Raw genomic sequence first — 23,987 nt, 5'->3', positions numbered from 1 at the left:
GACATGGCTAAATCAACTCGTTTGTTGATGCTGATCAAGAATGTATATACTTTATATGGTCGGAGGTTACTCCACTGCTTTGCAAACTTCTGATTGAAATTATAATTCCCTGCAAGGGTATAACAAGAAAGAAAGCCGAGGTTAGTATACCCTTGCAGAATTTATCACTAGGAATTAATACAAAAAAGTAATCTCTATACCTACAATTTGATGAAAATCTGTTGATAACTGAAAAATGTATAATTCTTTTTTCCAAAAACGTTTCGATCGTTCCTTTGGCAGCTATATGACATAGTCGTTCGATCCGGCTTGTTCCGACTTATACTTATATGAGAGTAGTTTCATTCAGATAGCTTTAAAACTGAGACTAGTTTGCGACAAAACGGACAGACGGCCGCTAGCACGACTCGGCTCTTGATCCTTATTAAGAATATGTAGACTTTTAAGGGTCGGAAATGTTTTCCTCACTGCGTTGCAAACTTCTGACTAAAATAATACCCTGCAAGGGTATAAAGGTGTGTATATCTAGTCGAGTCGATCTAGCCATGTCCGTCTGTCCGTTTCTACGCAAACATGTCTCCAAGCTTAAAAGCTATTTGAGTGAAACTTTGTAGTTTGTAGTTATATACTCTAATTCGTTTATATGTCGGAACGGGCCGGATCGGACGATTATATCATATAGCTGCCATAGGAATGATCGGAAAATTAAAAAAAAAAAATTTTACATTTTAATTTTTCCACAGAATTTGATCAAATTTGAGATATAACCATTTTATAATATTCTAAAATTTTCATATAGCTCCCATAGGAACGATCGAGAAATTAATACAATTAATTAATTCATTCAGTTTTCAACACATTTTCATTAAATTTAAGTTATCGCCATTTTATATTATTCTACAATTTTGTGTAAAATTTTATGAAAATCGGACTACTATATCATATAACACAAAGAGGAACGATCGTTGGATATAGAAAAATGAAAATATGTGAAGGTAAAACTGTAAATATATGTATATGTGAAGGAAATGAAATCAGGTATTACTTCATTGTTTTTTAATATATATATATATATAATTTATATTGTATTGATTCCTAGTCATCGAGGTTCTGTGGGCAAGGGTATATAAACTTCGGCCTGCCGAATTTAGCTTCCTTTCTTGTTTTAGCTTGAAATGTATATTTGTACTGACGAAATATATGTTAAAACTTCATTAAGGAACAGGTTTTCACAAGGGACGACCCTCTTAAACTTAAACTATTAAACTAGATATGGTTAAGTTGATTTGACTGTATAATGACGATGGTAATGCTGTGAGGTGAAAAATAAGTTTTAGAATTTCCTTTAAATTTGCTTTATTTTTTACATAATACACTAAATATTGTTGCTTGCATATATTCCTTCATAATGCATCTATGAATCAGAAATCTGTAAATGAATAAGTGTCCATAACGAAATATACGGTATACTCGGTTACTCCTGAACATTCACACCAATCTTTCCTTTCTTTTAATTAGTAAATTTTTTATTACAAATTTAAATGTTTGCCATCCGCATATCTCTCAGTTCGCTTCGTCGTTGAATATAAGGTTGAAGAAGGGATTAAGACTTTTTACAGCAACGCCTGTTTAATAAAACATAAGGACAATATTGAATAATTAGCAATTTTAATTAATTTTAAACAATTACCCTTCCCAGCTGACTGATCCTTTGAATCGCGCCACTTGCATAACGACTCCTTTTGTATTACAAAGGCGTCATATAACTCTCCAAATAGTTCGCTCAGTAATCCTGAAAAAAATTAATTTTAACAATGCAAAGTGACCTGTATATTTTGTATTCATACCCCTTGGATGCTCCAAACTATGCACTAATAGCTGCATCGCATACAAACACTCCAATTGATGAACTTCATTTAAATCAATAAAGTGCTGCAAAACTGGTATGCAAAACTTATGGAAGGTTTCAGTTTCTAGTTTGTAACTATTCTCCTTGTACAAAATTGAAAAGTTGCTCAGCGATTTGGTTAAGCTTCTTATAAACAGTTTATCAACGACCATTATGTTGCCCTTAAACATAATAAACGAAAAACCTAAGTTATTTAAAGGAATTAAAGGAATAGGTGAATTCCATACATTACTATAATCAATGATACAATCTGCTGTTGTTCCTTCTCTCAGCAAACGCTCAATATTCTCTATCACATTTTTAACGTGCTTCTCGGACGATTCACCATCGTATTCTTCAATCACTGGCGATATCGATTCATTTTCCACATATTCCAGTCTCTAAAACGAATAATGATGTATAACAGTTCAATTAAAATATTTCGTCCCATTAAGAGACAACAAAAATTACATTGGATTTGATGAAGTCGTTGACTTCATTCTCTGGCATAAAATCAGACCAATGCAAGGAGAACTTAGTCCACATGCTGCGCGTGAAATTTGGTCCAACTTCCTGCGTGCAATAAATCAAATATGTTTTAAGGAACTTCTTAGCCACACTAGTTGGGCTGTTGTCTTTTAGGTTCTTGTTCCACAAATCTGATACTGTCAAAACTTTCTTCACAATTAATGGACCTGTACAAGAACAGAATATGTAAGATTGTATCTTTACCATCAGTATAAATTCTTCAAAGTATTATTGTTATGGATACTATTTACCTGCAAATTGTAGAATATACAGCCATAGTTCTGGTATATCAACAATTAAGTCATTTGCGTAACCGCTAAATTCGTTGTACGCCAGCGTAAAATGCTCCACAGAAATATAGTTCTGTTGAATTAATTGTCCAACAGTTATGCCAAGATACCGGCGATACTGTTTGCCCACATTCGCTAAATGCAAATAATCGGTTAATATATAATATAAGAAGCCGCAACGACGATCCTCCGGTATTCTTTTTACACACGCGACAACCGCAGGCGTTACTGTTTTCGCTGCGTCCGCAAATTCAATCATTTCAGAGATAACCGACTTGATAAGCTTCAGATCGGCATCGCTGGGTTCTTGAAACACAGCAGGAGGCGCGGAGACAGCAGTTCGATTGCTTTGCTGCGGGAACGTCGTCGCTGGAGTAGAAACTAAGCCTGATCCTTGCTCATTGCTACCGCGACGGTAAATTCCACGTTCTGCGTTGCCGCTGGAGTTTGATTGTACCTAAAAATAATTGATAACTGATAAGATGAAGAAATTATGCTTAGCCCCTTGCAGGGTAAGTATAATTTGACCAGAAACTGACAACGCAGTGAAGGAGTCATTTCTGATATTTATGTGGTATTCAAGGTATACAAAATTCATCGTGCCGAAGTTAGCTTTTATAAAAGATAACAAAAAATTAGTCTCACCTTATTGCTATTGTTGTGTCGAACCGAGGTCGGCGGCTGCTGTTGCGTATATTTTGAATGACTAGCCGACTTTTGAACTGCAGAATTTATTAGCGTGCGACCTCCTCCCTGCTGACGCGAGGAGGAACTCTCGCGCGATCCTTGCGATGAGCCAGTTCGCGAGCTTATACCTTTGTAAATTATTATTTATTATCATCTTCGTGCTAAAAAAATAAGAAAAAAGTACCTCGATCGTAACGATCACGTTCAATTGATCCCTTGTTATAGGAACCCTTATTTCTTGGTCCACGATTATCGTGATGATGATCCCGATCGCTGCTGCTACTGTTTTTATCAATTAACGAGGACAGAACAGCAAAGGGATTTGATGGTGTTGACGATGGTGCCGCAGAACCCGCCGATGATAATGATTGCCTTGCATTGGGGTTCCAAATAAATTGCGTTACGCCGCCCATTTTTTTAGTTTCCAAATTTTGATCAGAAAGTTTTGACTGTAAATTAAAAATAATATACGAAAAAATAAAGAATAAAAAATATATTTAACAATAAATAATAACTTACCAGACCCTCTAATTTATTGCTGTCAACAGCTTGAGAGCGACTACCCTTGCTTGTTTGCACATGCCAAGTGTTGTCATCGCCTCCATTTGAGGCGCTTCCGGAGCCACCTCCTCCACCGCTGCCACCACCACCTCCTCCAGAGTTATTCTGCTGTTGATGATGCCCTCTCTGACTGTGACTACCACCGTAATTACTACCGGAACGTGTCTCGTTTCCATACCGTGAATTCATATTACGATCATCTCTCTTATTGGAACCTCCGCCGCTTTGCGATGAACCAATAGGTGTAGAATTTCCTGATATGTTGCCAAAATACTGTGCTGTTAGCTGTTCATTCTTTGCCTCTTTCTCAATTTGACCCATCGTCTTCGGTGCCTCATTTCGAGTTGTTTGCCATTTATTTTTGCGTAAATCAATGACATCTTGAAGCATGAAACGAACCCGAGAGCTGACTTTGGCACCATCCTTATCAGTTTTGGCGGCAATGGCTTGCATTCTAGTTATGGATTTCTCTAAGGAATAACAACGTCCTGGATCTTTGGAGTTGACAGGAGTTTGCTCGAACTTAGCGCCGACTGTTGTTAACAATTTGCAAAGACACTCTAGCATATCCTCCGAATGGGGATTAAGTAATGTATCTATACAGGAATAAATAATTTTTCCAGTCAACATGGAGATTTTGAAGAGTTCACCTATGAAACGAACAGTTCCACCAGATCTCCGGCGTATTTTACGTTCTTCCTCCTCTAAAAAGGCCTCGAGTTCCGCCTTCTCATTTGGATCGCTGCATTTTCGTATTTTATCTACAATTGGCTGTAATTTTTTTTCCTTTGCCGTACTCTGTGAGACGTTTTGAGTGAATTCCTGTTCTGTTTTATCCAATAAGGCATTACGAAAGTGTGCCAAATTGGACTTCGTTCCACTTTCCATCCGTTCATCACGAGTCTTGACTTCTGCTATAAGACGATGACAAAGTCTTGCGTAGGAAACCGAAAAATTTGGTTCGTCGATTGCTTTTTCAAAGACCAGCACTATAACTTCGTCCATTTTATCAGGTGTATCGATTTTTAGTTTAATTATCTCCTCAACTAATGTATCGAATCTCTCGGGTGTTAATTTATTCAAAATACCACGCACTCGTCTTACCAATTCATCCTTTTCTTGGGTGGCCTTCAGGTTACTATCATTTTCTGTTATCGATAATTTATTTAAGAGTCTCGGTCGCCAGGCATTTTCGTTCTCATTTAACTTAACATCTTGATTTAATGACAGGTTAACATGAATCATCATGCCTTTCATGCTACTGTTGCGGCCACCAGAACCTTGACTTTGGCCTTGAACACCCGACATAGATAGCTGTTTTCCAATATAACCTCCTGCCGATGGATCTCGATTGCCGATCATGCCGACCATTGATTGTACTCGCTTATTATTATTATTATTCCGGATAAACGATGGCATAAGATTGGGTTGCGGAAGTATAGACACATTTTTTACCTCTGGCTGTATGCGTGAGGCTTTTGCTTCGCGTAACTGCATTAGTTGATCACGATTGTATTGTTTTCTTCCATCGGGATTACTCGGTGACCATTGGCCTTCATTATAGTTAATGTAGGTCGGTAAAATTTTTTCTTTTTCAAGAGAACAGGGCTTAATATCAAGTTCTGCTGAATCGTTCTCAGTGAGATACGTTTTTGCCGAAGGAGTGTCTATTTGTGTTTCTATCTCATTTGTTGTATTTTCTGGTGATTCTAGTGCTTGCTCTTTCTCCTCTAAAGGAAGAACAACTTCCTTTAATGCCATAGATGATAGTGAAGACTGATCAGTTTCATCTGATTGCTCTTTACTTGGATTTTTACCTAAACTTTTTTTTTCTTCTGCAATATCAACGAAAACTTTTGGTTCAGACTGCGGAGTGCTATCTTGTAAAACTTCAAGCGGTTTTTCATCTTTATGACTCTTCTTGATTTCAGACTCTTGAATATTTTTCGCTAACAAATCTTCTTCTGTTGAAAGTATCTTTTCTTCTAAAGTAAACTCGCTAGTTGTCGTTTCCGGAACTACAACAGCTGCCTCTTCAGCTTCAACAGGTGTCACAACGTTCTCCGTTGTCGATGTCGAATGTTTCACTTCGACCGCGATAATTTTAGGATTAATCAGAATTTGCTTTATTGGCTGCTCCTTGACCTTTAGTTCAGCGTCATCTTCGGTTTCAACTAAAATATAAAAAGAATTCACAATTTAACAAACATTCGTTAAAAATGTTGGCTTAAGTTAAAGAAAAAGATTATCTTTAAGAAAGAGTAAAAAACATGTATAACGTGAATTCGTTGCAAAAAGGCCACCATACAAAAACGAGCTTGAACTTTTTTCAGATTGTTTGTTCATTTTGGGACTTAAGCCCCAGACTTTTGACATGCTGATCAAGAATATAATAATAATTTGTGTCTTTAAGAATGTCCACATATCAACATTGTAGGCTCTAAAGATATCTGTAAATATATATGTACATATGACGGAGGTTCGTGGAAATTCTAGGCCATTTTCTTAAGGGGGTAGACCACCCTGAACGCATGAAAATTGGAGGGTTTTTCAAAAATTCATTTTGACTAAGGTATTGGGAATACAACTTTTTATTTATTAGTACATCAAAGTACATATGTTAAACTAAAAAATACTTATTTAAAGAAAAAAAATATTTACGAACCTCGGAGATATAGCCAGTCAAAAAACGAACCACACACCACATTTGTTATCCGAAATTCAAAAACAAACATTTTTTATAAGCTATATAAGTATGGCTATAGCATGACGTAGCCGTTTTTGGAAATAATTTTTTTTGAGCAAATGGGAGCACTTTGAAAAAAAAATTTTTTTTTTTTACAAAATTTTTGATTTAAAAATTTATAACTTTAAAACAAAAAAACAAATCAAAAAATCCTACGTCATGCCATAGAGGGCATTATAGAGAAGCTGTGTAAAAAATTTGAAGAGAATCGGTCCGGCGGTTTTTGAGAAATCATGTACACCGTTTTAAAAAACGTTGTTTTGAGAAAAACGCATAAGAAGATAAAGAAAGTACTCTACGGTATACCGGCAGCGCTCACTTCTAATGGCTGTAGAATCCACAAGTAACGAGATATTTTTAAGCCCGATGTCTTAAAATGACCGTAAGAATATCAGCGTCAAGATTGATTAAAAAAAAAAAAAATAGATTTTTAAAAAATGTCAGGGTGGTCTACCCCCTTAAGCGCAACGAGTTCCGATGTGTTCTCTCTGAAGGTCTAGCTGCAACTGCTTTTTGTTTCTTAAATTTGTTTCTGTATTTACAAATATAATAAGGGCCATTCCAAATGACCAGCACATACACACTCATATGAATGTAATACACGCCGACACGGTCATCGAGATCTTCCCACATCCTCGTTTGCTTAACATAGTTTTGTTCCTACATATTTCTATTGTCGAAACTTCCTATTTATTCAAACCACCTTTCCGCTATTCATATGGTTTCCAGTAGTCTTTTGCATAGAGACCAGTTGGTACTCCTAGGTTTTTGATTTTAATATCCCTGGTGCTATTTGGTGCTCAAAAATTTCCACCAATACTCTCTCCTAACTTCTACACAACATGACTTTATCGCTGGCTTGTTCGACATTTCGCTGTCACAAGTCAACCATGTGCGAAATTCCTTCTTTCCTTCCTGCGAGAGTCAGTTTAGCCACAGTGGCCCGAATATCCGTATCATCCAATTTTCGATGTGACTCTTGATATTGGGTCTGACTTACAGAATATGTCTGACCGTTTGAACGGCTGAACAATTTTATATATGAGTTCATGGCTTTGCCTCTTCTGTCAAGATCAGACGTATACTTCTCCAAACTCTAAACTGAAAACATACAAGTAAAAACCAACAAAAACTACCAACAACTGCAAGTGCAAGTGAAAGTGCAGGTACAAGTGCAAGAGAATTAAAAAACTACCAACGGCACAAGACAGAGTCGTAGGGATGGGGGACACCACCGACCCCGACCCATCAAATGCTGTAACAACTGGACAGCTCCTGAAACCCCAGGACCTAAATATCTAATTATCTCCAGATCTGACCCCGGCCTTGACCTCAACAACGTTAACCCTTTCCTCGTTAAAAAACAAATTGATTTTGAATGTGGTGGAGAAATTGAAGAATGCAAGAAACTCCGCAACGGATCACTGCTCATTAAAACAAAAACAAATGTACAAGCGTTGAAACTCATGCAGCTCAAAGCTTTCGCTCCCACCATAAACGTCAGTCACACTACACAGCTCTCTTAACTCCACCAAAGGTGTAATATACTCCAACGACTTAAGAGGAATTGAAGAGAACACCATAATACAAGAACTAGCGGCACAACAAGTAACTGACGTCCGGAAGATATTAAAACGAGACAACGGCTCTCTTAAAGAGACTGGACTCATTATTGTCACCTTTAACACACACAACCTTCCCGACTTCATCATGATTGCCTACCAGAGAACAGCGGTCAGGACCTGTATCCCTCTGCCGCTAAGATGTAACAATTGCTACAAATTCGGCCATCTCCTCTAGCAGAAAATGCCCAGTATTTCTCACGCAACAAGAGCTTCAAGCCATAAAAACGACACACAAATGCGACAACAAAACAGAACACGCAATCCTCAAGGCCCGCATCTCAGATAACACACCGCACTCCTACTCATCTGTCACCAAGAACCAAAATTCCCAGCAATGCCGGAACGCAGATGGACCTCAACAACTCAAAGGACCCGGACTCAACAACCACGAAATAACCTCTCCTAGATCACCATCTACATCATACGCCGACATCTACCCCAGCTCCAGTAACAACTTAACCAATAAGATTACCTCCTCCACAACCACTAAATCCCCAAACAAATCCATAAAAATCCTACCCCTAAACACACCTAAAAGATTACTTGCTTCCATGAAAAAAGATGCTAAAAAACCTAAGCCAAACACCAAAAGTAACTCTGACGCATCTAGCGACTTAGGGGAAATGAACACATATTAATCAAAAACAAATCAAACAACTAACCAAAACATGTTAAAAATTATAAAATGGAATATCAAAGGCTACAGAAACAACTACCCAGAATTACAAATCCTCATTAAGCAGCACCACCCCCAAATCATAACACTCCACGAAACCCACCTCACTAATACATCTTCCCTACCAATCCCCATAAACTTCTCCCTATACTGCAGTGACAGCACTAACGCTTTCGGAGGAGCAGCACTTTTGGTGCATAACTCCATCTCACACTCCCATAAAACCCTCAGCCCAGACTTTGAAGCCACCTGTCTCGAATAACTCAAAAAGAAAAATAGATCTCATATCCACATACATTTCCTCTGCCAAACAATTCAACATTAAAAACTTAGAAAATGTTCTAACCCCGACATCCCCCTCTACTATCGTACTAGGAGACTTTAAGAGCTGGCATCAATATTGGGGCTCCCCTAGATCCAACTCCAGAGGCAACACAATTGCAAAATACATTGACAGATCCAACTACACATTACTAAATAACAAATCGCCAACACAGTGTTCGACACACAACACATTTACGCACATTGACCTCTCTCTCGTCACAGCCAATATCTCCCCAGAGATCTACTGGAGAGTCCTCAATGATCTACACGGAAGTGACCACTTGCCTATTCTAATCTCAATATTCCCTTCACTTTCATCCCCAACGCACACATCCAAACCCTCCTTCAATCTTAAAAATGCCAATTGAAAACATAATTGAATATAAAAAATCTAATGCCATTTTCAGAAAATCCATTAGGGAAGCCAAAAAATCCTCTATCTAAAAATTCACCTCTGAAATCCACCCATATTCCGACCCAAATAAAATGTGGGCAAACATCAAACTGTTACGGTAGTTTGTTTTAACAAACAAACTCATACATAACAACCAATTCGGCTTCAAGAGAGGCAAACCTGTTCTAGATAGTCTACTTTACGTAGACCATCTTGCAGACAGATCCTTGTCTCTAAAAAAACACTTACCTATACTTTCTCTCGACTTCGCTAAAGCTTTCGATAAAATTGGCATCCACACCCTCATCCGTCAGTTGGAGGAATGGAAATTAGGCCCCCGCTTCAACTTCATGTCTAACCGGAAAATGATAATAAAAAATGGCACATCCCTCTCCCATAGCTTCCCTCTCGATAAAGGCATCCCTCAAGGTTCCCCTATCTCAATCATCCTTTTCCTAATTTCCTATAATTCCCTTACCAATATTATCTCCCTTTCAAAACAAGTCAAGTTCACTGCCTACGCCGACGGCTTCCATCTTATCATCTAACACAACCGGAACAGAAACCCCCAAAACAATCTTACAACCCTATTCCAGCAAATCCGTGAATAATGTTCCTCCTCTGGATCATCCCTCTCTCTTGAAAAATGTCAAGTCCTACACATATGCCGTAGAAGAAACTGCACAGCAAAAATAGTCACTGGCTCAATCAACATTCCTACCACCGACTCTACAAAAATCCTTGGCCTGACAATCAACAACCAGTACAACTGGCATTCTCACGTAAACAACCTAAAAACATCCCTCTCCCGTCCCCTTAACATAATTAAACACCTCTCCTCAAGAAAATACAATTGCAACAACGCCTCCCTCATCCAAATAACAAACTCCCTCCTCATCTCCAAAAAAGACTACTGCCTACTCATCTACGGGAAAGCTCCAACCTCCATCCTTAACCAACTCAAATCCTCACAAAACGCAGCTATAAGGGCAGCGCTTGGTGCCTTCAGAACAACACCAACAAATAATCTGCTGACTGAATCAAAAATAAGCCCTATTCTAATCAGACAAAAATACCACACTGGCAAACTAGCAACTAAACTGATCCACTCGCATGACTCCCCAATTGGCAAATTCCTCATACAGGTACCCCAGCACAATTGATACAATAATTGACTCCTGCAAAACCCTATCCCTCCATCTCTCCCCTGCTAAAAACTACCAATCCAAAAAATACAACCCAGAATGAAAGCCACAAACACATCCCTATCCCACTACAACAAAAACACCACACCCCCTATAACCTTCCACCAACTTTTCCACTCTATAAAAAACTATCTCCCCAACCATCAATTCCTCTACACTGACGGCTCAAAGACAACGACATTGTTAGCTTTAGCATAACAAATGACCACAACACCATTAAAACCGGACTCCTACCCCAATATTCCTCTGTCCTCACAAGCGAAGCTATAGCCATACTTGAAGCGGGCCAAATCTGCAGCAAAAACTATGGGAAATTCTCTATATGCTCTGATTCCCTATCCTCCTTAAGAGCCATAACCAACTCCAACAACCACTCCTACTACCCCACCACAATCCGAAACATAATCACCAAACTCTTCCCTAAAATTATACTTATCTGGATCCCAAGCCACATAGGCATAAACGGGAAAAGCAGTTGCCACAGCAAGCCAATGCTCATTATCCTAAGTTAGTCTTAATTACAACCAACCGCTAGCTTTATATAAATAAATATGTTATATGAGTTCAATTGGTCCGATCTATACAAGTGAGCTGACATGGCAATTGCCGTGGACATTTTTTACAATGCCGTGAATTCATTTTTTCCTAAATATGTTCAGTTATACTATCCGCCAATCTCGCATAAACCTTGGTTTACTACAGAGTTGAGCCGACTTAAAGAAAAAAAAATCTTGACTGTATGCTAAATTTAAATTCACAGGTTTTTAATCTGCCGTTTCATCTTATTTATCAGCTCGGTCAAAATTTACCGTGCTGAACGCGCATTGTTATAAAAACTATTTAACTCGTTGTAAGACCCAGTTATCACAGGACCAAAAACAGTTTTATAATTTTGTTAACACCAAACGTAAGCCTAAAACAAATTCTTCCTCTTTCATTTGAAAATACTACCGCTAATAATGATCAGGCAATATCCGATATATTTTCGCAGTTTTTTCAAAAAACTTATTCAAACTCTTCGAATTCTCACCAGACTTATTCCTACGACATACCCAAATCAAACTTAATTTTCTGTCCTAGCCTAAACGAAAGCTCTCTTCTTCTAGATCTTCATCGAGTCAAGCCAGTTTATTCGCCAGGTCACGACGGAATTTCTGGCCCTGTGCTATCCCCTACTGAAATTGTTTACCTTATCCTTAGAAACTTCCCATTCGGACAGAATCGTTTATTATTCCTCTCCACAAAAAAGGTAGCAAATTGGATGCCAGCAATTATAGAGGAATCTCCAAGTTGTCGGTTATCCCTAAACTATTCGAAAACATAATTACTCGTTATTTGGAACACCTTTGTAGATCAGTTATTTCTCCATGTCAACATAGTTTTATTAAGCGAAGATCAACAACAAGTCTTTGGGAGCTATCTTCCAATATTATTAAGGGCTTCCATAATAATTTTTAGACAAATGTAATCTATTCTGATTTCAGTAAAGCATTTGACTCTGTTAATTCATTCCTCGTAAGGAAACTCGATTTAATGGTTTTTCCAAGTGATCTTAATTGGATCATTACGTGCAATACAAGGCCGTCATCTGGCAGTCGGATTTACAAACAGATCTCAATAATTTTCAAACTTGGTGCCGTGTAAAGTTATTAAAATTAAACGGCTCGAAATGCAAGCTAATGACATTCTCTCGTGTCATTCCTAAGCTTACTACTTACACGCTGAACTGCTGCTCTTTGGAAAGAATTAATTCAGTTGGTGATTTGGGCGTCTGCTTGGACCCAAAACTTGACTTTATTGATCATATTTCATCTATGGTGAATAGAGCCAGGGGTGTGCTAATTTATTAAACGATGGTCGAAGAAATTAAATGACCCCTATGTCACTAAATCCTTATATACTTCTTTAGTTTGTTCGATCTTAGAATATGGATGCTGCGTTTGGAGCGCTCAGTACGGCGACCATAGTAAACGCATCGAGTCGGTTCAAAACAACTTTTTACTTTTCGCTCTACGCGGTTTAAATGGCGATGCAAACCAAAAATTACATTACTATTCAAATAGACTCCTCTTAATAAACTTACCATCCTTAGCCAATCGTAGAACGATGCTAGGAATAATTTTTATTTATAACCTTATCCATGGTGATGTGGAAAGTGCTGACTTGTTTTGTCAGCTCAATTTCCACGTACCAAGAAGTACTTGATCTTTTATACCATTAGTGTTGCGCCACAGTAGAACCTCCTTCGAAATAAATGAACCTTTAGAGTATTATGTGCAAATTATAATGATTTGTAAACACTAATTTCCAACGTAGATAGTCTTCCAAAATTAAAATCTTTAGCAAACAACCTGGCAGCCCGCCGGTAGTCAATTTCCTCGTATTCTGTCCTATATTTTCCATTGCGCCTACTAACACCTAACCAAAACACGTACGTGGCTGGTGTCATACGGGCCACTTGAGTGTACTGACCGTAGTGCATCAACGTCTATTATTATTTTTATTATTTTATTATTTACCCTTTCAATTTTGTCAAAAACCAGCAATACCAATACCAATCTTTAATCCAGCTTAAGCCAAATCAACTTAATTTGATTAGTATTTAGTTACATTTCACTAACATCATAAATACTTTTAAAAACCTCGCAAGACTGCAGCTCTTCAGACAGTTCCGTTATTTTATGTAACTCAGTAAACAGATTTTCAATATTGTAGCAGATCAGTTAATATTAGTCTGCTCTGGTCACACTAATCGAGATGAGAGACCACCTCTCTAGTAAAAAAGAGGGTGGAAGCAGCAAAATAACACAACGACTTCTTTTCAAAATTCTCTTTTTTTACGAATTTTCTATCAACTCAAAGTTGCATTGCTTTACTCTTTTCACCAACTCCACTCATTTCGAGTCTGTCTATCGCTAGATTTATGGCTTCACGCATCATCTCACCTCAACGATCTTTTCTTAAACTCAGTTCTTCATCATTTTCGTCCAGCTTTTCTGGAATTTGCACATCCGGCACTTTTCATGTGGATACTTATAACGCCTATTATTCTGTGTCGGCTTCAAAAAATAAACGCGTCCCTCCAAAACCTCAATCACTAAAAAAGGTTCTTCAAATTTGAAATCTAATTTTGGTTTATGTCTCAGTGATTTTATGTAACTTAAAGGACACTAAATCCAATTACTTTACTTTATTTTCATCAAAGAAGAGAAGACTCTTCTCATAACTTTCAGTCTGCCGCATGATGGGAGTCAACCCCAGTGGCCTTGCAATTTTACTTATCAACATTTCTAAAGGACTACAATTCGATTGTAAAGGGTACTCATTACTCTTTTAACCTGAACTTATTAAGTGTACATTTATTTTGTGATTGGAAAAGAATTGCGTAAACTTTGCTACCGTGAAATTCCGTCCTTGATCCGTACTAAGACGTTGTTGCATACCAAAAATGGCAATCGAAGATTTCAGTGCAGGAAGTTTTCATTAAGAGAGAAGGTGTGAAACAAAAGCATCAATTTGCACAATAACATACTCTTTACATGGCTGTGTGAATGGTGTGCCATGGAATGCTTCTTTTTGGAATTCGATATTAATTAAGGTTTTTCTGATGTATATTTAGAAACTCGGCACGTTATGAAATTTTTAAAGAAATCTACGAACATATTTTTTCCTTACCGCAGCATCAATAATGACCGTAATCCTTGTCTTATATTTTCTTCCAACCTAAATGCATTATAGCTTCATGTACCTGATTTAGAACAGACCAACAAAAAGTAGGAGACAAGCAAGGATTTTCTTTCAATCTTTCTATGCAAAAAATTTGATCTCAATTCAAAAGTAGCAGCTAGTGATTAAGGAAATTATAATTTTTTAAGTTGTTTACGATTTTAGAAATTTCCTGTTCTATTTTCTCCAAGAGTTTCTAGGAAATGCCATCCGTTTATCTTATCTATATTCAATTTCAAAATCAAATGGTTTTTATAATTATATTAGTAAAAATCATAAAATTTCTTCCATGTAAATAATATTTTACAGCACACACTACAGCCAACGTTTTCAATTTATACCTAGATTCACAAGAGCTCGGTACTCTACTTTAATATTTCACCCCATTCGGCTTATTGTAAAACGGTGTAGAAGCAAGCCCCATACCCGATAGAACTCGCATCGCTATGCAGTTATATTGGAAAGTGAGGATCAAAAATAATATAAACTCTCTTATTCGTTAGTATAGCGACTATTTTCTTACGAATTATATCATGCTCTTTACCCCAAACAAAACTATTATTATCAGCTGTGAAAATTCCGACACAAACTGACGAAAATAAAAAATAAATTCACATAGGGAAGCCAGATTTTGGCGGTGGTAAAGCTACAAGTGATTCAATTTTGTTTAAATTTGTCCGTATCTCCAGCTTTTAAATCAAAGCAAAGATATATAATTGTAGTTTTCAAAAAGAAGCATTTAGAAATTTTAAACGAAAATCACGTCATGTTTTAAATTTCTTAAACAAGGTCTAACAGTTTATAAACATCTTCCTTTTTTTTAAGAATTAGTATATGTATGATAATATATACAATTATAAATGAATGAGCAAGACTGCCCAGTGTCTTCAATACAGCTCTTTGAAACACTGAAGGTGTGTTTAATCCAAACGGCATTGAAAGAAATTCGTACTACCCATCAGGTGTAACAAAAGCTGTATAACAATAGAATCCGATAACATCCACAAGTCTTGCCAAGGAAAGTGAAGTCTAGCTATTTGATCTTATATCAAAGGCAATGGAAGCTTTTCAGCTATTGTATTTAGTTTAATTTACGATAGTCGACGCAAAGTCTTCCCTGATAACTTTAGACTCAATTAGTTCTGTATTTTTTTCATTTACTAGCTCCCTCTCGCTTAGGGTAAATCTGTATGGTCGCCTTTGTACAGGCTTAGTTGGTTCAATTAATACGTATTTTCCAGTTAATACACGCGTCTTTGGAGTCCCTTTGGTAAAAGCTTGAGCAATGATATCTCTTTCATGATTATCAAAATTATCAGGATGAACGAGTTTACATTAATTTGCAACTTTTGTTTGAACAAGTTTAAAATTATTAAATATTATTTATTATAATTTTATGTGGTACTACCTGAATCAAAACTCTCTCGCTTTCTCTTTTCTTTTATCATTGACCAACGTACTCGACTTAGGCTCGTCTATTACGAAAAGTCCCACTCTTTTCTCCATCGTAGGTCTCCATCCTTTGTTCGACACTCCTTTGGAACAGTTAGTAGCAATTTGTCCTGGTCAATAGCAAACTACATTTTTTATGAACCGTTTTTCCGAATTGATAGCATATGACATCTGATATTTTAACTCTCTTGGCTTTTGGTTTCTAGTTTGATGCAATAGAGCGATCTTTCGGAACAGTAAAAACTGCAGCTCCGCTTGTAAATCATGTCTGTTATTTGCGTTTGACGTGTGTACGAAAGGTCTAGCTGCAACTGCTTTAAATCCTTCACTCCACTACCTAATAACTCTATGGGACATCTCATCTACGACAACGTAACGCTCTACAACTCTACTTGCGCATTTCTAGAATGACTTTGCTAATTTTCAATTTTCTAAGTCTATTAGGGATTTTTATGTACCCTTGCAGGGTACTATAGTTTTAGTCAGATCTTTGCAACTTCGAGCACATAAAGTATATACTGTGGATTACTTCAATATTCGTTTTTTTTTTTTTTTTTTTTTTCCACTTTAAACGCGAACAAAATGTATTATACTAAGAAAAAATAATTTTTATATTAAAGCTGGAAATATTTCCTTTTCATAGATATATACATGTATATTAAAATAAAATTATAATTTAAAGAATCATATAAAACCCAAAATAAAGGTAGAATATTGCGTATTTCGGTATTTTTGGTAAGTCATATTTAAAAGCAATATTGCAACTCAAAAGAGCTGGAAAATGGGATTTCTCAAAAGGCACACATAGGACTGGTACTCATTAACGGAAATCATAGAAAAAAAAACCAAGTAGAAGCACAGAATTGTAAAATGAGGGGCAAGGTTAAAAATTCATCTTTGGATCAGCGAAAACCTGTTCTGCAGTTGCATTTAGACGGCAAGATATACAAGGAAACGCCGAAATCCTCGAAATGCATCCAAATACAGTAGGTGACATCGTCCGACGGTTCAAAAATGAGGGCAGAGTGGCATCAATTCGGAAAAAAACAACCTCAAAAGTAGGCCGAAGGTGACTCTGCACCGGAATTGACGGCGGAACTCTTTGCCGATCATGGGAAGTCCGATTCAGCGCAAACTATTCGACGGACTATAAAAAAAACAAGGGTACAACGGCAGAGTTGCTCGCAAAAAAAAAATTACTGTCTGAGCGCAATCGAAAACTACGAAAAAACTGTGCCTAGGACTACTCCAAAAAGGGCCAAAGTTGGTGGGAGGATATCATTTAACTAGATGAAACTAAATTTAACTAAAATGACGGCAAGACGATGGTTTAGCAAAATGGGCATTGAAAAGACCTTAAGGTTATACAATGACAATGATCCAAAGCACAAGGGTCATGTACAATTGTCCAAAAGTCTTGGAAACGCCGCCCCAATAGCCTAATATATTCAAAATTTGTGGAGTGAATTGGACCGCCGTGTGCATCAGATGTCGATATCGTCTATATCAGATTTAAAGGAACCACTTCAAGAGTGGGGTAAAATTGACGCCGAATACACTAAATAAATTATTTAAAATATGCCAAAAGACTTAAGCGGTACAATATAAAATAATAATAAATAAATAGAATATAAAATAACGTTTATCATACCAAATCATTGAATAAGTTTCTAGAAAAAGTTGTTATTTCTTAGTTATATAGTTTAGTTCTCTAGAAAAAGTTTTTATTTCTTAGTAATAAAACGTAAACACGAATATTAATGTAAAGCAGATTTTGAGTTGTTTTTCGTTCTTGTTTAATTTCACTTTTAATTAAAAATAAAATCCCAATATCCGTACCTCATAGGTGATAGTAACAGCTTTCATTTTTCATTTTTTAATTAGTTTTTTTAAGTTAGTTTTAAACATTTTGTTCGTTGCAAAAAAAAAAAGACGAATATTAATGTGATCCACTGTATGTTCTTGATCAGCACCAACCGCCGAGCCGATCCAGCCTTGTCCGTCTGAATGAAACTTTGCAGTTAGTCTTCTATAAACACAATCGTATAAAAGTCGGAACGAGCCGGATCGGCAGCTATATCATATGGCAGCTAATATAAATAATTATATAAATAGAAATTATATGTAATATGATTTTTATAACTTTTACAGTTTGAGAATTATATCCATTTTGTTTTATTATTAACAAGAAAGGAAGCTAACTTCGGCACGCCAAAGTTTATATGCCCTTGCAGATAGAACTTCGATGACTTGGAATCCATACAATATATAATATATATATTTAAGTTAAAAAGCAATAAAGTAAAACCTGCTTTCATTTTATTCACCGATGCATATTATATTTACACGTTTACATTGACAGATTTGCATTTTTCCTCCACATCTAACGATCGTTTATATGGCACCTATATGATATAGTCTTTCGATTAAATTTTAAAAATCTGTTGAAAACTAAAAGAGTTATAATATTTAATTGAATTAATTTCTAAATTGTTCCTATGGGAGCTATATGATATAGTAGTCCGATTTTCATAAAATTGTACACAAAATTGTAGAATATAAAAGGGCTATATGTCAAATCTGATTAAAATCTGTTTAAAACTTAAAATGGTATAATTTTTATATTAAATTAAATTAATAAAACAGGGCTTGTTAAAATGGCTACTGCGGAAATAAGAAATTCGGAACGGCACAACCTTATGGACCATTCGTTAAACGGATAGATAAAAAATACATTACTTTAATGTTTCGCATGTTTGTGCAAACTTATGTAAGTAAATATAAATAACAAAGTAAGAATTCATCTCTATGAAAATCATTAATTAATCGTATGGAATCTTAACTTCTCATATGTTCTTAAGAAATAGAAAAACCAATTTTTTTATTTTATTTATTTTTCAGTTCCGGACACCAAAGTTTGTATACCCTTGCAGATTGCAAATCGACCATTAATAATTAATAATAAATACAATTTAAAAAAAATCAAAGTGATGCCTGCTTTTGTTAAATTCACAGTTTCAGTTTATCATGACTTGATTTTGTCTCCCGATTTTCATCAAGTTTAAACCGAAATACTAAAATACAAAAAAATTTAGTTTAATAAAAAATATGTTGAAAACTGGAAAAGTTAAGTTCTTTTTCTTAAATTTTTCCGAACGTTCAAACTTTTATATGAGTGAGTGTATATAGAAGAGTAACTACAAAGTATCATTCATATTGCTATAAAATGAGAGCCTAGTTTGCGTAGAAACGGACAGACGAACAAGGCTGGATCGACTCGGCTGTTGATGCTGATCAAGAATATATATACTTCACAGGGTCGGAAATGCCCTTCCCCCCTTTAATATATGTATTTATTAATATATATTTACTTACTTGAAGATATTAGATCTGCAGAAGTAGAGCCAGAGACATTTTTAGGAGGCACTATGGGTATTCTAAAAAAAAATTGTAAATGTTCGGTGTAAAGAGATAATTTGTTGGAAAAAGCTTTTATAGGTTTACTTGTGATACTTTAGAACACAAGTCGTTAGTAGTTTACATACTTTTTGTTTCTGACTTTTTGGGGCGTTGGCAATATTTCCACCGAAGGGGCATCTGACATGGCGGATACGATTGGAGTTTGACCTACAGCATCAGAGCGTTGTATTGGTTCTGAAATATCAAAATGTAAATATACAAAGGTAGTCAAAAGTATTTACAAATTGACTATTTTCAAGCCAAATTTCTTTTAGTTGTTATTCTTGTTGTTGTTGACCGTTTTCCCCGAAATTTTCTTTATTGCATATATTGATCTATGCAGAAGCGAGCCAAAAAGGAATTCGAAAGTTGACGGTTCATAGAAAAGTGCTATAAGTAAAAGAATAGATACACCTACAGTGTAATATTTACACATAATTTGTTTTCGTCTTAATTTTAATGCTATTATAATTAAATAATATTTTTGTGACATAAGTTACTTTATTAATAGTCAAAAAAATTGGCTTAGGTATCGATGAAGGCTTTCAATTGGTTAGAATTAAGTTTATTAAGCTATATCCAAAAAAATGTTTTTTTTTTTTCTTTTAATATTGTCCCATGAACCGTTATCCTTTGTTTTCATTTTCTGCTTGTTTCTGAATAGATCAATTTATCCAATAAAAAAATGTTTATGGAAATCAACAAAAACAAGATACAACAAGAAACATAACAAAAATAAGTTTGGCGGTGAAAATAATTGTGAATTTGTGTAAATACTTTTGACTACCCCTGTATATACTTTATAGCGTCAAAAAGAAAGCGTTGCAAAGTTCACACTATAAATTATATCTTCCAAAAGGGTAAATATAAATAAGCTTACCCGATGGGGCATTGGTTGCCAGTGCTTGTAAATTGCTTAAATTATGCTGGTTTATTATTCCAACACTACCATCTTGCTGAGGAATCCTAATTGCAGGAGTTTCAGTAAGAACTGCCGCCGACGTCGTCTGCTGCTCATTAGGAAAGTCATTCTCTGTATTTGAATTTGACTATAAAGTAAACAAGATATAGTTTTATGTATAATTTTAGATGAGATTGTAAATTTATTAGTTTGAGTATGCACCTTGTCAAGATCTTCCAATATATTCTTCTTAGTGGTTGGATCGATTATGGGTAAGCGATGCTGATGTCGTCTTCGGCTAGACTGCTGCACCTGCACTTGGACTTGGACCGATTGTGGCGGGACCACAGTCTGCGGCATTACGCCAACTCCAACCATGGGAGCTACTCCGACACCAACCTGACCCATGTTCCCGCCAGGGCCTTGAACTGTACTTGCTAGTAATTGTATTTGGGAGGATTGAGTGCCTCCTGGACCACCTCCTGGATTACCACTAGATTGTTGCTGCTGCTGCTGCTGAACCTGCACTGCCTGCAATGTATTGTTATTTGAATTTACGGAGACGGCGGCACTGCGCGGATGAGTGTGTTGCGGCGGCGGTGGCGGTTGCTGCTGGAGAGCTGGCACATATTGGTATTGGTAGTATTGGTGTATTGGAGCGTATTGAAGATGCGATGTTGAAAACGTTTGCTGGCGGGGATTATATTGTGTGTATGGCTGGAGCACCATATTTTGGTGAAGAGCAGCCTGCGAATACATCGGTTGGACGTGGACGTGACGCGTAGCACCTCCGCTGACACCACCTCCACGAGGAGCATTCACAGATGATGACGGCTGTTGTTGTGGGCCGCGAAATATTCCTCCACCGCCTGGCTGTGGATTTGAACGGTTGTTAGCAGAACTGTTGTTTCCCGTTGAAACGTACTGAAAGTTATAATAGAAATAATTTGTAGTACTTCTAAAACCTTTTCCTTATTTTTCTTTTTTAATATTAGATCGAAGCTTACCATATTTTGTGCTGAATGGGGCTGCATGACTTTGTTTATTTCTGATTGTGTCGATAGAGTTGTTACAACGTGTTGCATTACGTATAATCCTATGAATTATAAGCCTTCTTAAGAGAAATCAATAGAAATGGTCAACTTAACCGTTTCATTGATTTCTAAGGGCAATTTCTTTAACCCAAAATGATGTGTCGTCACACAATCATCGAATTCTGCAGGTAAAGTTTTATATAATTAGCATTTATTTTATTAGTTGTAAGAATGTCTGTGAACAGATTATCACTGGCAGAAATATATCTGAAATTTGGCATACATAAATATGTGTTTAATAAAATATCTAAATAAAAATTTTATATTTTTTGTTGTTAAAAATGTTAAGAGGACTAGAACTCAAGTAGTTCATCACTAATTAATTGTAAATATTAACAGCACGCATTGGCTATAGAACTAATTATCAACCGACTTAAACATAAAAAACTTTTACAACAAAAACCAAACATTTTAACTAGTATGGTTTTTTTAAACTTAAAAATTAAAATTAAATTTTGATTTTTAGAAGAAACGGAAGATCCTATATTATTAACTGAATATTACAATTAAGCTACTTTTATTAGGCTCAGAAACTTACATAAACGGAAGATTTTGATCTTCAAAACCAATCACAACGTATATATATGTACATACATATGTAGCCTTTACATACTTTTTGCCGACGTAGCTGTTGTGGCAATACTGGATGGCACTCTCACAACGGCACACAAGCAATAAAAGTAATGTAATGAATTTGTTATACAAAAAATGAACACAGACATGTAAAATAAATTTTTAGAGACTCTTCTATCACTTTTAATGAACAAAATATTATCATGTAATATTTGTTGGCTTTTTTTTCTGCATTTCTTCCAATCCAATTTTTACCTAAAGCATGTGAGTCCTTTCCTTCCTCGCGATTTTAAGTATTTACAAAAGAAAGTAAAAGCTAGATAACAGTTTCAACTTTAAATGTTGGGAACAACAGCAATGCAATGTATAATTCTAGTTAGTTAGTTATAACTCTTTAGAATATCAAATCTATTTCCTTTTTTTTGTCAAATTCCACATGCAATGTGTTCTGTTCGATAGGCTCAGAGCTGCAACATTTATTCGTATATCGATAGCTGTTATATTTTGATAATGGAAACAAGACATTGTAGCCAACTTATCTATCTTCTGACCAAGTATGTAGACGACAAAAATCCTGGCACCACACTATTTATCAGTCGACTGTTAGTTTTCTTATTTAACATATACGAGTATTCCGTATATAACTGAATAAGTGAAAATATCGGCGATATATTTAACCGTAAATACAAGCTAAATTTTAGCCGAGATATCGAAAAAGTTATGAAACAAGCAGAATTCAGTTGTCGATATGTTCAGTCAGGTTTCGTTCACCATAATATCATAATTATTCAACACTGATGATTTTTTATGATAGTTCTTTGGAATGTGTGTGATCACTAATGGTGATGCAAGATTTATTTCCGTCATAATCAGCAGAAAACGAGAGTAATAAAATATATAAAATAGTAAGCTACTCTATCGCGATACTGATGGCCTGCTGCTGGCACTGATCATTGGTTTAAGTATCGATAAGAATAATTAAAATGAAGAATGTAACCAAAACTTATCTACATTATTATTTTACTTATTATTTATTATTACTTTTAAAAATTAAAATTATATTAATAATTATTTATTAGTTATTATTATAATTATTTATTAATTAAGTATTGTCTTGTAGTGTTTAGTGCTAAAATTGCGGAATAGACGAAGAAAACATTTGATAAGAATAGACGGCACCACATATGATCCAAATATTACATAAGGTGTCTGGTCAAAAAATACTTCATGGAAAATTTAAAGAATATATTTAATTGTCTTCTAAACAAAAGTTCAGCAGAGCAACATGTGGTAATGAAAGAATTATCGATGTTTATTTGATACTAGCGATGTTTTTAAAAACTGGTCAACATCGATGTTCACTTTTCTAGAGAATACCAAGCAAAAAGGTTCCGAATAGGTAAATTTCTAAATTAAATACAGTTTTATATTAATGATTAAGTGTTTGTATCATCGATGAACACGCAGTAGATCTGTCTGGTCTCTGTGCTTTTGCCTTTTAAAAAAAATTTGGTTTATTTTCGAGCTGGCAGCAACCAAAGACTATACAGATTGGAAGATCCGTAACGCCATACGATTTTTTGCACACGATTTTTTCGTGCTGGCTTTTGAACTGGCTTCAGGATCTCTCACATTTCGTTCAAAAGCCAGAGAGAGAGAGCTATCTAGCCAGCAGCTCTCTCATACGCATACAGCAACATGGCGTGCCTCAAATCACCGATTTCGCGATTGCATTTATTATATATTTTTAAATTTATTATATTTTATTTTTATAGTTTATGTGTTATAATATATTATTTCTTTGTCAATTGAATTAAATACTTGTAAATAAATATATAATTATGAATTTTGAATGATC

The 23,987-nt window shown here is 35.7% G+C and overlaps 1 protein-coding gene across 4 annotated transcripts; it reads right to left on the bottom strand.

Moving 5' to 3' along the window:
* Positions 1–1,339: 1,339 nt before the first annotated feature.
* On the bottom strand, positions 1,340–22,615 carry eIF4G1 (eukaryotic translation initiation factor 4G1). Of its 4 annotated transcripts, none has more exons than XM_020954174.2 (15): positions 22,385–22,615; positions 21,470–21,678; positions 20,685–21,386; positions 20,442–20,610; positions 19,648–19,756; positions 19,478–19,539; positions 3,913–6,128; positions 3,578–3,842; positions 3,352–3,521; positions 2,668–3,163; positions 2,360–2,583; positions 2,137–2,289; positions 1,848–2,070; positions 1,691–1,792; positions 1,340–1,625 (listed from the first exon to the last, which is right to left on the bottom strand). In XM_020954174.2, the coding sequence occupies exons 2-15, from the start codon at positions 21,545–21,547 to the stop codon at positions 1,564–1,566; spliced, it is 5,031 nt and encodes a 1,676-aa protein (XP_020809833.2). In that variant the 5' UTR covers positions 21,548–21,678; positions 22,385–22,615; the 3' UTR covers positions 1,340–1,563. The 4 variants fall into 4 exon arrangements, with proteins under 4 accessions (XP_020809833.2, XP_086682808.1, XP_086682809.1 ...); XM_086826682.1 differs by having other exon boundaries at positions 22,095–22,614; XM_086826683.1 differs by having other exon boundaries at positions 21,470–21,763; positions 22,385–22,611.
* Positions 22,616–23,987: the final 1,372 nt, after the last annotated feature.

The sequence above is a fragment of the Drosophila serrata genome, unplaced genomic scaffold, assembly GCF_035046125.1.
Source record: "Drosophila serrata isolate PLE 108 unplaced genomic scaffold, ASM3504612v1 contig_160, whole genome shotgun sequence".
NCBI lineage: Eukaryota > Metazoa > Arthropoda > Insecta > Diptera > Drosophilidae > Drosophila > Drosophila serrata.
Note: the sequence above shows the minus strand (reverse complement) of the source record. Positions and strands in the feature narration are given on the sequence as shown.